This window comes from Capricornis sumatraensis, chromosome 23 (assembly GCF_032405125.1).
Source record: "Capricornis sumatraensis isolate serow.1 chromosome 23, serow.2, whole genome shotgun sequence".
Taxonomy (NCBI): domain Eukaryota; kingdom Metazoa; phylum Chordata; class Mammalia; order Artiodactyla; family Bovidae; genus Capricornis; species Capricornis sumatraensis.
Genome location: NC_091091.1, coordinates 17,856,147 through 17,868,201, shown reverse-complemented (window position 1 = coordinate 17,868,201; position 12,055 = coordinate 17,856,147). Strand labels below are relative to the sequence as shown.

General features: G+C 39.4%; 1 protein-coding gene across 3 annotated transcripts in view; it reads right to left on the bottom strand.

The window, feature by feature from the left end:
• CC2D2B (coiled-coil and C2 domain containing 2B) overlaps window positions 1-12,055 on the bottom strand; it is a 92,158-nt gene that overhangs the window by 17,077 nt on the left and 63,026 nt on the right. For 2 of the 3 annotated variants that reach the window (XM_068961677.1, XM_068961678.1), the window contains exons 2-5: window positions 8,776-8,874; window positions 6,756-6,953; window positions 4,952-5,041; window positions 1,360-1,473 (exon numbers count right to left, since the gene is read on the bottom strand). In XM_068961677.1, the coding sequence (XP_068817778.1) occupies window positions 1,360-1,473; window positions 4,952-5,041; window positions 6,756-6,953; window positions 8,776-8,874 (501 nt within the window). Of the gene's footprint in view, window positions 1-1,359; window positions 1,474-4,951; window positions 5,042-6,755; window positions 6,954-7,091; window positions 7,275-8,775; window positions 8,875-12,055 lie in introns of all 3 variants that reach the window. The other variant, XM_068961676.1, reaches the window with a different exon arrangement.

The following is a 12,055-nucleotide window of genomic DNA, read 5'->3' as shown; positions in this document are numbered from 1 at the left end:
TTTCATGGCTGCAGTCACTGTCCATAATGATTTTGGAGTCCAAGGAAGAAAATCTGTCACTGCTTCCACTTTTTCCCCATCTATTTGCCATGAAGTAATGGGTCTGGATGCCATGATCTTAGTTTTTTAACATTGAATTTCAGGTCAGCTTTTTCACTCTTCTCTTTCAGCATCATCAAGAGGCTCTTTAGTTCCTCTTCACTCTCTGCCATTAGAGTGGCATCATTTGCGTATCTGAGGTTATTGATATTTCTCCCAGGAATCTTGAATCCAGCTTGTGATCCATCCAGTCCGGCATTTTGCATGATATACTCACACACAGAAGTTAAATAAGCAGGGGGACAATATACAGCCATGTCATATTTCTTTCCCAGTTTTAACCAGTCAATTGTTCCATGTCCAGTTCTAATGCTGCTTCTTGACCCACATACAGGTTTCTCAGGAAACAGGTAAAGTGGCCTGGTATTCCCATCTCTTTCAGAATTTTCCACATTTTGTTGTGATCCACACAGGCAAAGGCTTTAGCATTGTCAGTGAGGCAAAGTAGATGTTTTCCTGGAACTCCCTTGCTTTCTCCATGATCCAACAAATGTTGGCAATTTGATTTCTGGTTCCTCTGCCTCTTTGGAACCTAGCTTGTACATTTGGAAGTTCTCAGTTCACATAATGCTGAAGCATAGCTGAAGGATTTTGAGCATAACCTTGCTAGCATGTGAAATGAGCACAATTTTACAGTAGTTTGAACATTCTTTGGCATTGTCTCTCTTTGAGACTGGAATGAAAACAGACCTTTTCCAGTCCTGTGGTCATTGCTGAGTTTTCCAAATTTGCTGCCATGAAGTAGCACTATTATTTGTACTACTTTACAAAGAAGAAAAACAAAAGGAAGTCATTCTTTACACTGTGGAAATTTTGATGAAGCAACATTATTCTCCTAAGTAAATATTTGTTTGCCTATGAAATTTCCTAATTAATTAGTGAAAAAATGGAAACTTGGAGTTGAAGTCTTTAAAACTTGCACCTGAAAGCTAATCAATTTTGTTTGCTGCTGCTGCTGCTGCTGCTAAGTCGCTTCAGTCGTGTCCGACTCTGTGCGACCCCATAGATGGCAGCCCACCAGGATCCCCTGTCCCTGGGATTCTCTAGGCAAGAATACTGGAGTGGGTTGCCATTTCCTTCTCCAATGCATGAAAGTGAAAAAGTCAAAGTGAAGTCGCTCAGTCGTGTCCGACCCTTAGCGACCCCATGGACTGCAGCCTACCAGGCTCCTCCGTCCATGGGATTTTCCAGGCAAGAGTACTGGAGTGGGGTGCCATTGCCTTCTCCCAATTTTGTTTAAATATTAAGTCCAACACTTACTTCCAACACTGAGGTTCCTAGAAGGACCAAAGCTTTCTTTCCAAAATACAGGAAGAAATTACAGAGAAGTATGGCATGCTCCTCCTTATTTCCAATAGCTAAACTGATGCAGCGCTAAGGTGAAACAAAAGCAACAAAGACAAAAAAAAAAAAAAAAAAAAAAGGAAGGGAGGGGAGGAGAGAGAGTTGAGTAGTGCAAGCATCCAACAGATTCAGGGCCCCTCCACGCCCTTACACACACATTTTTGCCAGGTCACTAAGATGACTGCAAAGCCTAAAACTCTGACACACTTTTCCTGTTAAAACATTAGGGCATTAGAAAGAGAGAACATTAACCTGGAACATAAGGGTCACCTTTATTATGGGACAATTAATGTGGATAACTTTGCGACCCAATAATTTTATCATCCAAAATGAGGCAGCTTTTTTGGGGGACAAATACCCTGGGAAAACAGGGCTGAGCACCAAAGAATAAATGGTTTTGAACTGTGGTGCTGGAGAAGACTCTTAAGAGTCCCTTAGACAGCAAGGAGATTAAACCAATCAACCCTAAAGAAAATCAATCCTGAATATTCATTGGAAGGGCCGATTCTGAAGCGAAACTCCAATATTTTAGCTGCCTGATGTGAAGAGCTGACTCACTGGAAGAGACCCTGATGCTGGGAAAGACTGAGGTCAGGAGAAGGGGACAAAAGAGGATGAGATGGTTGGATGGCATCACTGACTCAATGGACGTGCGTTTAAGCAAACTCTAGGAGATGGTGACGGACAGGGAAGCCTGGCGTGCTGCAGTCTGTGGGGTTACAAAGAGTTGAACATGACTCAGTGACTGAATAACAAAATTGGCTAATATTTTAAGGAACTTCATCTGATAGGAAATCACCTGTGTTTGGAGGAAAGGATCCTTTGGTCAATGGAGTCACTCTCTGCCCTGTACCAATATAATGGTCTCAACTTAGAAGAAGAGATCTGAGTTGGAGCCCAATCAAGAAAAGTGATGGAAACTTCCTTAACAGAAAGACCTGAACAGCAGGGGTAAGTGTAATCAAATGCGGAGTGCCTAGTAAGGCAGTTGTAACAGGAGAGAAAAAGCACAGCACAGGTGGCAGACCAGTGGCCTATGATTCAGCTCCAGTCTATAGGTGTGTTTTGCTTGGCCCCAAAATGCTTTTAAAAATTGCAAGATCACACATACAGCTCTGAATTTCTGGATTCTCTTGAAGAATCAAAGGATCTAACAAAATATATGGGCCCACATGTTCATACGGCAATATTGTGTTGCTGCTTAGTAGCAGCTGCAACATGCAGACTCGGCTGCACCATTTAGACTGGACACGTGCTTCCGTTTCCTTAGTCCCAGAGAAAGGGCTGTGGTGGCCAGGGAGCTTGGGGAGGGGGAGCTCAGGAGCTCTCAGAGTGACTATTTACCAGTCAGTCGGGCAGCGTTTCAATGGTTTAACAACAGATGTGGCCACATCAGTACACACTGGCTGGATGTGATGGTGAGGGATAGAGGTTAAGAAGAATGGTAACACGGCTCTTCTGAAAGATACGTGTGATGAACAGAAGAATGAATAGCTAAACATGAGTAGTCTTCAATGTCAGGCTAAGGAGGTTCCCCTGACTGCATCTCATAAGAGGAGGAGGGAATGAATGAGAGTAGGTAACTAACATTGGAAAAGACTCTGAAGCTGGGAAAGATGGAAGGCAAAAAGAGAAGACAGCAGCAGAGGATGAGGTAGGTAGACAGCACGATAGCATCACCAGCTCAAAAGACATGAATCTGAGCAAACTCAGGAGACCATGAAGGATAGAGAAGCCTGGTTGCTGCAGTCCAGGGGGTTGCAAAGAATCGGATACGACTTAGCAACCGAACAACAACAACAAGGTAACTAACATACTGTGTTCTAGCTGCCTATCCTTTCAAAATCCCTCTATGACACAGATGAGGAAAGTGAAGTCTAATGAAGCTGAATAACTTAAGGTATCAGGTATCAGGTGGTTGAAGTAGGATTTGAACCAAGGTTTGTTCGAAGACTGTATGTTGGGTAGAGGAAATAACTCCTGTGACGATTTAATTAGTCATTCACTCAGGGAGTTCCCAAGTCCAGAGTTCATGGCAATGGGAAGACACCAGCCAAAAGGAAGCCTGTGCCGGTGGTGACCTGTTGATTATGAGTACCGTTTGGCTTGGAGGGCACTTGGAAGCACTGGTATTTGCCAGAATGGTTATTTTTATAGTTATTTTTAGCTACTTTAGAGGCTATCTTTCAATGTTCTGCAGGATTGTAACACATTCTGATTAGTTTGAAGACTCTCAGAAGAGTCTAGAGTTAATATACATCTCTTTGAGTTTTACCAGATTTGAACCACTGGGTCCTAAAACAAACTACATGCTTGTGTCTCTCTTATTCTCATTTAGCAGAAGGCAGGGTAACTGACCTATTAAATTAGTCCTGTGCTCTCTAAATCCATTTCAGCTCAAATCCAGCCTCTAAGCATTCTAGATAAGTGCAAATTTACCTTTTCATTCAAGGAGATTAAACTTGGGATGTATATATATAGTGTGTGGGTATAGGGCCAGTGTATATTTAGTTTAGGCCAACTAAATGTGAGAGTTGGACTGTGAAGAAGGCTGAGCACCGAAGAATTGATGCGTTTGAACTGTGGTGTTGGAGAAGACTCTTGAGAGTCCCTTGGACTGCAAGGAGATCCAACCAGTCCATTCTGAAGGAGATCAACCCTGGGATTTCTTTGGAAGGAAATGATGCTAAAGCTGAAGCTCCAGTACTTTGGCTACCTCATGCGAAGAGTTGACTCATTGGAAAAGACTCTGATGCTGGGAGGGATTGGGGGCAGGAGGAGAAGGGGACGACCCAGGATGAGATGGCTGGATGGCATCACGGACTCGATGGATGTGAGTCTGAGTGAGCTCTGGGAGATGGTGATGGACAGGGAGGCCTGGCGTGCTGCGATTCATGGGGTCTCAAAGAGTCGGACATGACTGAGCGACTGAACTGAACTGACTGAACTGAAATATAATTTAAGGTGAAATGGAAAAAGTGTTCTAATTAGGATTGGCAGATTTTGGGGGGAGGGATGGGATGCCTAAAGCAATTTAAATTTCAAATAAATAGTTTTTAGTTTAAATATGTCCCAAATACTGCATGGTAACCAGTCTAAATACAATTTTAATCCAAGTGCCAAGGAAGCTCTTCATTCAGATATGGGAAAACCAGGGAAAGCTTCTGGGAAGTGGTGGTATTTCCCCTAGACTGCTGGGTCTAACCAGCTCTATAGCGAACAAGGCATATTTCATATTTCTCTCTGGAGAATGTCATAATGTTGTACTCCTGGAATTCCTGCTGAATCTGAATATTATGAGCTACTTAAAGAGTTGAACAAGATTTTTGGTCTTTAAGAATTATTTATATGGGTTGTTATAGAGCTGAATGAAAAGAGTGTATTAAATTATCAAATGCCTTCAAACTGCATAAGCAAAGCTACTACATAAGTGCATAATATTTTTGAAATGTTTTTTTAAAAGAAAAGCAAACATTATACATTTAAATTATAAATTGTAATTGGTTACCTCTGATGTCATCCATATATCAAAACCATCATTTTCATCCAGTGCATCAGGCATAATGGGAATCAAAGATACAAAGTGAGCAACAAGGTCCTGAAATAATATTAACTAAGATTTATTAAGAGCATACTATATGCCCATCACCAAGCATAGTGCTTTACATGCATTATCACCAAATTTAGTATATCCTACAAGCCTTTGAAATACACACTATTATTAATTTTATTTTACAAAAGAAGAAACAAGCTTAGAGTGCTAAGATAACCTGCCCACACTAACACTCACACTAACACACTAACATAATATATGGGTCACACACTAACACAACATATGGGTCTCTGGGAATAAGCCCGTTAGCATGACTCCAGACCATGTATATTAATCATTACATTTCACTATAATAAATTAAAATTTTTAATGTGATACATTACATGTATACTTTAAAATACAACTGTTTAAGAAAATTGAAAAAAACGTGTAGAAGAGTAGCAAAAGTTTGATTTTCTTTCAGGTTCAAAATCCATCAGAATTATTTTTATTAATAAAATCCAGTTATAAGTTGCTGAAGCAAGAAGATATTGGTGCAGCCTATTTTTACAAACAACAGAACTTCTGTTGTGGCCTCCTACCCCTATAGGGCTGGAGATAAGGACTCAGAGTTAACACAGACAGTTCACCAACATTTTCACTGATTTACAGTAGCTACCATATATGCACTACTATGACCTCCTACACTAATCGTGTTTCTGACTTCATGCAGTTAATTAAACATGGCTCACAATTCCTGATAAGCAAAAGAGCTAGGATTCTTTCTACTTTTTTTTAAAAGACAAAGACTGTCTTTAAAAGAAATCTGAGAGCATCATTATCTCCTTGGACTTTTGGTATCAGGAAATAGGAAAAGAGGAAACCCAAAAGCAGAGTGTATGTGATCTAAATTAGGACTTTCGATTTTCGCTTAAAGAATTCAGGGGAGAGCTTCATACTGGAAGAAGAATATAAATATTCTAAGGAGAGTCAATTGAGTCAATCAGGCCTGAATAAATAAAAGGTATAAATGATTTTTCATAGATGTCCATTAATCAAAGCTTTTTTTTTTTTTCCTTAAAGGGGAGACTAGATTTCTGCTTTCACATTTCCCTTTCTCAAAGTGAAAGAAGCTATCTCCTCTTCTGAGTTCATAATGAACACCTGTACATGTCTCTTTTGTCAGCTGGTAAATAACAGATATGCATAAAGCCACATAAGGTGAGAAGTGTTATGTTGGCAGTTTACAGAGCAAAAGATAACATAGCCTCTTTACAACAAGAAGCAATCCTTAGAAGTTCTAGACACAATCTCTTTAGAAATACAACTTTCAATTCTGCCTGAAAATCAAAAGGAATTTTTCTGCATCATTTTTCAAAGTCTGACAGAAAGATTTTGAAGTTGGTACGGTCGCATGAAGTGATGTGGCAACAGTGACCTTCAGTACAAGTGGGCAGAGTGAAGGGCAACAGGAGGAAATGTTTTCTTCCACCAGGCACTCAGGAGCACACATTGCAACACAGATGGTATCTCTCTCATGAAACTGTCTCCGAAGATAAAGCAATTTTAATAAGAAAGTTTTACTCAAAGTTAATATTAAAAAATAAACCAATTAAAATAAATATAAATTTAGAGTGATCAAAATGTTCTAAAATTTACTGTGGTGATGGCTGCACAACTTGGTGTATATAGTGAAAACCACTGAATTATATACTTTAGAAGGGCAAATTATATGGTTTGTGAATATCTCAATAAAGTTACTAACATATATATCACTTACAAGTCTTGCATTAGAATCATGAAGAAACATATCCAGGAGTTGTTGAGGTGGATTCAATGCCTTGATGTATCTTATCACTAAGATCTGTATCCCTTCATCATTAAAAACAGTAGTGGTGATTCTTCGTTTAGGAAATAACGCCTTGCAAGTTTTTGTAAAAATCCGTGCTCTCTCCAAAATGTCTATTTGATCTGAAAACTAGAATCAAGTTCAAAATATTTCAACTTGCTACCATACTGTTCCCACCAACAAATTGAACCAACATTTATTTTTGTCATCTTTGAAATTAACACTCCTTTGATAGTATATCTGAAAATAATTCAGCGGAAAGCCTACCTTGTCTAGTGCTGGACTACAGATGGCATATGATATTTGAGGTTCAATAGTAGCAAAAATATTTAAGAAGGTACATTCTTTTAAATTCTCTCCATTATAATCTTCTTTAGGAGACACATAAGTCTTACTCCAAGTATACCCAAGCAAAAAGGGTGGAATATTTACTTGAAATGTTCCGCTAATCTGAAAGAGTATATGAACAGAAAGGATTCTGCATGATGAAAATAAACATCAGTCAAAGATAGCTCAGTTTAGTCTACTCCATTGCAGGAAATGGGCTTGCATGGGTTCATGCTGATTTGACTAATAGGGACTTGCAAAGAATGATAAAGTTGTCCATGATGGTCTGCTCACAAGCAACCTTGACACCCTGGGTCCCCCTGTAATATGCAGTATGTGGAAAAGGCAGAAGTAAGAAAGGGATGAAATGAGAAAGCAAGTTAACATACCAGAGTGATAGAAACTCTTAGAGAATCAAATTTAAGCACAGAGAAAAAAGCTAAAAGACCATGTTACATTTTGCACTGGGTCTGGAAAGAAAAAAAATGGAACAGAAGGAGAGATGACCCAAAGTCCACTGGAGGAGGGACTGTGTGTGTATGCGTGTGTATGTTTGTGTGTGTGTGAGGAGATAATTTAAAATAATAACTACTACTACTAACAACATAACTAATATTAATAGTTATTAAGCACCTACTATGTATAAGGCGGAGAAGGCGATGGCACCCCGCTCCAGTACTCTTGCCTGGAAAATCCCATGGGCAGAGGAGCCTGGTAGGCTGCAGTCCATGGGGTTGCGAAGAGTTGGACACTACTGAGCGACTTCACTTTCACTTTTCAATTTCATGCATTGGAGAAGGAAATGGCAACCCACTCCAGTGTTCTTGTCTGGAGAATCCCAGGGACGGGAGAGCCTGGTGGGCTGCCGTCTCTGGGGTCGCACAGAGTCGGACACAACTGAAGCGACTTAGCAGCAGCAGCAGCAGCATGTATAAGGCATTCTTCCAAGTGCTTGATATAGATCACATTATTCAATGAGGTAGACACCACTAATCTCCATTTTATAGATAAGGAAATGAGTTCAGAGCATGTGAGGAAGTTGTGACGGGTCACACAACCAATGAGTGGTAGAGCCAGGATTACAATGCAGACGAGTCTACCTTTGAAGCTCACGTTCCTAACTGCTTCTCTATCCTAGCATCTGGCCTGAGACGGAGAAGTAACTGCAGGGATTATAACAGGAAGCCCTATACCTCCAACAACTTAAAATCTCCCTTGCTCTTTATCTGCAGCACCTGTATTTGTAACGTGCTCCCACGTGACATGCTGTGATTGCATAGAATCATGGAATCCATGGTTACGAAGCAATGTCATTATTCAGAAAATGTATGAATCTTGAATTATGTAACTATTATAAACAAATACGAATGTTGCTTTAAGACCTATGGTTAGCTTTCCTTTTCTTCATCAATGAACACTAAAAATATATGAAATAAATTTGTGGGTATCTCCTAGAGATGGCTAAAATCTTCAAATACTCCAACACCTAAGAGGCACTTGCATACAGGATCATTTCAACTGACTTATCAACCTGCCAATCAAAATCTGACTCAAAGAAAACAGTAAGTGTTTCTATTAGCCAGAGACAAAAATTTAGAGTTAGCAAAGAATCATTTTCTATTACCTCAGATTGTTGTAGGAGAGCAGAGAAAGGGAAGACAATGGATCCAAGCCAATTCTTTCTTATATATGAATGAGCACTGCAGCTCTTGAAACAGCGATCCTATTAAAATAAATGTTTTCTATTACTATTCTATATCATGTGATGAACAACTTCACACAAACTTGCAGGTAAGTATAATAAATTCTCTTTCATTTTAAAAAGAAACCAAAGAGTAAATAGAAAAGTTTTTTTCTCACTTTCAAAAGTTTCTTTAAAAGATAATTGACTATTTAACGCAACAATAATGACTTGTTGCAGAGTTTATGACATACGTAAAAGCAAAATATATGATAAAATAATACTAACACAAAGCATGGGAGTAGAAACGGAAGTGTAATAATATCCTCTCCTTACACTGTATGTGGAGTGGCATAATATTATAGACTGTGATAAGTGCAGTAAAATATAACAAAACCTAGAGCAACAATTAAGAAATTTAAAAAGTACAGCTAATAAGCCAATAGTGAAAATAAAGCAGAATAATAAAAGTACTCTATTAATCCAAAAAAGGGAAGAAAAAAAGGATAAAAAACAGATGGGACAAGTAGAAAGCAAACAGGAAGATGGAACCCAGCCAAGTCAATAATTACACAAAACATAAATACCCATTCATTGAAAGATAGAGGTTGTTAACTGAGTAAAAAAGGAAGACCCAAGACTATACACTGTCTAAAGTAAACTCATTTTACATATAAAGACACAGATTAAAAGAAAAAATAAGAAGAAGAGAAAGAAAAAGATACACCAAACATACAAACACCAATGAAAAGAAAGCCGAAGTGACTATATTTATAACATACAAAGTAGATTTAAGAATTAAGAAATGTAGCCAGGGATAAAGAGGAATATTTCATAATAATAGAGCAATCAATTCATGAAGAAGGAATATAATCTTAACAGTGTGTGTGTGTGTGTGTGTGTGTGTGTGTGTGTGTGTGTGCTAAGTTGCTTCAGTCGTGTCTGACTCTGTGACCCAATGGACTGTAGCCCTCCAGGCTCCTGTGTCCATGAGGATTCTCCAGGCAAGAATAGTGCAGTGGGTTGCTATGCCCTCCTCCAGGGGATCTTCCCTACCAAGAGATGGAACTTGAGTCTCTTATGTCTCCTGCATTAGCAGGCAGGTTCTTTACCCCCAGCGCCACCTGGGAAGCCCTGTAACTCTAATAAAGAGTTATAAAATCAGAGCCAAAAAACATGACACCAAGAGCAATTCATTAAAAAATGCTCAACATCATTGTGTGTTGTTAGTTGCTCAGTCATGTCTGACTGCAACTCGCCAGGCCCCTTTGTCTATGGAATTTTCCAGGCAAGAATACTAGAATGGGTTCCCATTCCCTTCTTCAGGGGATCTCCCCAACCCAGGGATCAAACCCAGGTCTCCTGCATTGCAGGCAGATTCTTTACCATCTGAACCACCAGGGAAGCCATCCAACATCATTAGTCATTCAGTTCAGTTCAGTTCAGTCACTCAGTCATGTCCGACTCTTTGCGACCCCATGAATCGCAGCACGCCAGGCCTCCCTGTTCATCACCATCTCCCGGAGTTCACTCAGACTCATGTCCATCGAGTCAGTGATGCCATCCAGCCATCTCATCCTCTGTCTTCCCCTTCTCCTCCTGCCCTCAATCCCTCCCAGCATCAGAGTCTTTTCCAATGAGTCAACTCTTCGCATGAGGTGGCCAAAGTACTGGAGTTTCAGCTTTAGCATCATTCCTTCCAAAGAAATCCCAGGGCTGATCTCCTTCAGAATGGACTGGTTGGATCTCCTTGCAGTCCAAGGGACTCTCAAGAGTCTTCTCCAACACCACAGTTCAAAAGCATCAATTCTTCGGCACTCAGCTTTCTTCACAGTCCAACTCTCACATCCATACATGACCACAGGAAAAATCATAGCCTTGACTAGACGGACGTTTGTTGGCAAAGTAATGTCTCTGCTTTTGAATATGCTATCTAGGTTGGTCATAACTTTCCTTCCAAGGAGTAAGCGTCTTTTAATTTCATGGCTGCAGTCACCATTTGCAGTGATTTTGGAGCCCCCTCCAAAATAAAATCTGACACTGTTTCCACTGTTTCCCCATCTATTCCCCATGAAGTGATGGGACCAGATACCATGATCTTAGTTTTGTGAATGTTGAGCTTTAAGCCAACTTTTTCACTCTCCTCTTTCACTTTCACCAAGACGCTTTTTAGTTCCTCTTCATTAGTCATTAGGAAATGCAAATTAAAACTATAATGAGATACAACCACAGGCTTTTTAGAATGGCTAAAATTTTGAAGTCTGACTACATTCTTGTAAGAATGTGAAAGAACTAGAAGTCTCATACAGTGCTGGTAGAAATAAAAAATGGTACAATCACTTTGAAAAAACAGTTTGTTTCTTAAGTGTCCACTTACCATATGATCCAGTCATTTCACTCCTATGTATTTACCGCCCCCAAAATTAAAGCATTTGTATGGAAGACTTCTACACAAATCCTCATGGTAGTTTTATTTATAATAGCCCTCTCACCCCTGCCATAGAAAACCCACTTGTCCATCAACAGGTGAATATTTAAACATACAATACAATGTGTGTTTTCAACAGACTACCACTATACAATAAAAAGTAATGAACTATTTGATAAATAACACAACAAAGACAAATCTAAAAATAATTTTTTTCCCTGAAGGAAAGCTGCCATGCCAAGGAAAAAAGAGTGAAAACTGTATGATACCAATTCTATAAAATTCCAGAAAATATAAACTATAGTTACTGAAAGCAGATGAATTGTTTCCTGGGGTGGGAGGAAGGAAGGGAAAGATGGAGGTATTCTAACAGGACAGAGGAAAACCTTTGAGAGTGATGCATATATTCATTGCCTTGACTTTGATGATGGTTTCATGTATATATATACATATATGTCAAAATTTGTCAAAATACACACTTTATGTGCAGCTTACTGTATGCCAACTACTTCTCAATAATGCTATTTTTAAAAATTAGAGAGTGTAGTGGGGTATTGGGCAAAAAAAGATTTGGCATTTACTGCCAACACCACTAACCCCACTGGCATTTACTCTGTAACTCACTTCACTTTTAGCCATTTACATTTTTCATTTCATCAGCCAAAGTGCTGAAATAGGGGGAATATGGGAAAGGTGTTAGAGAATAGTTCTTGGGATAGGCATGTTGCTTGTTTGAGTTAAGACTGGCATAGGCAACAAACTGCTCCATAGTACTAGTATATACTTGTATCCACT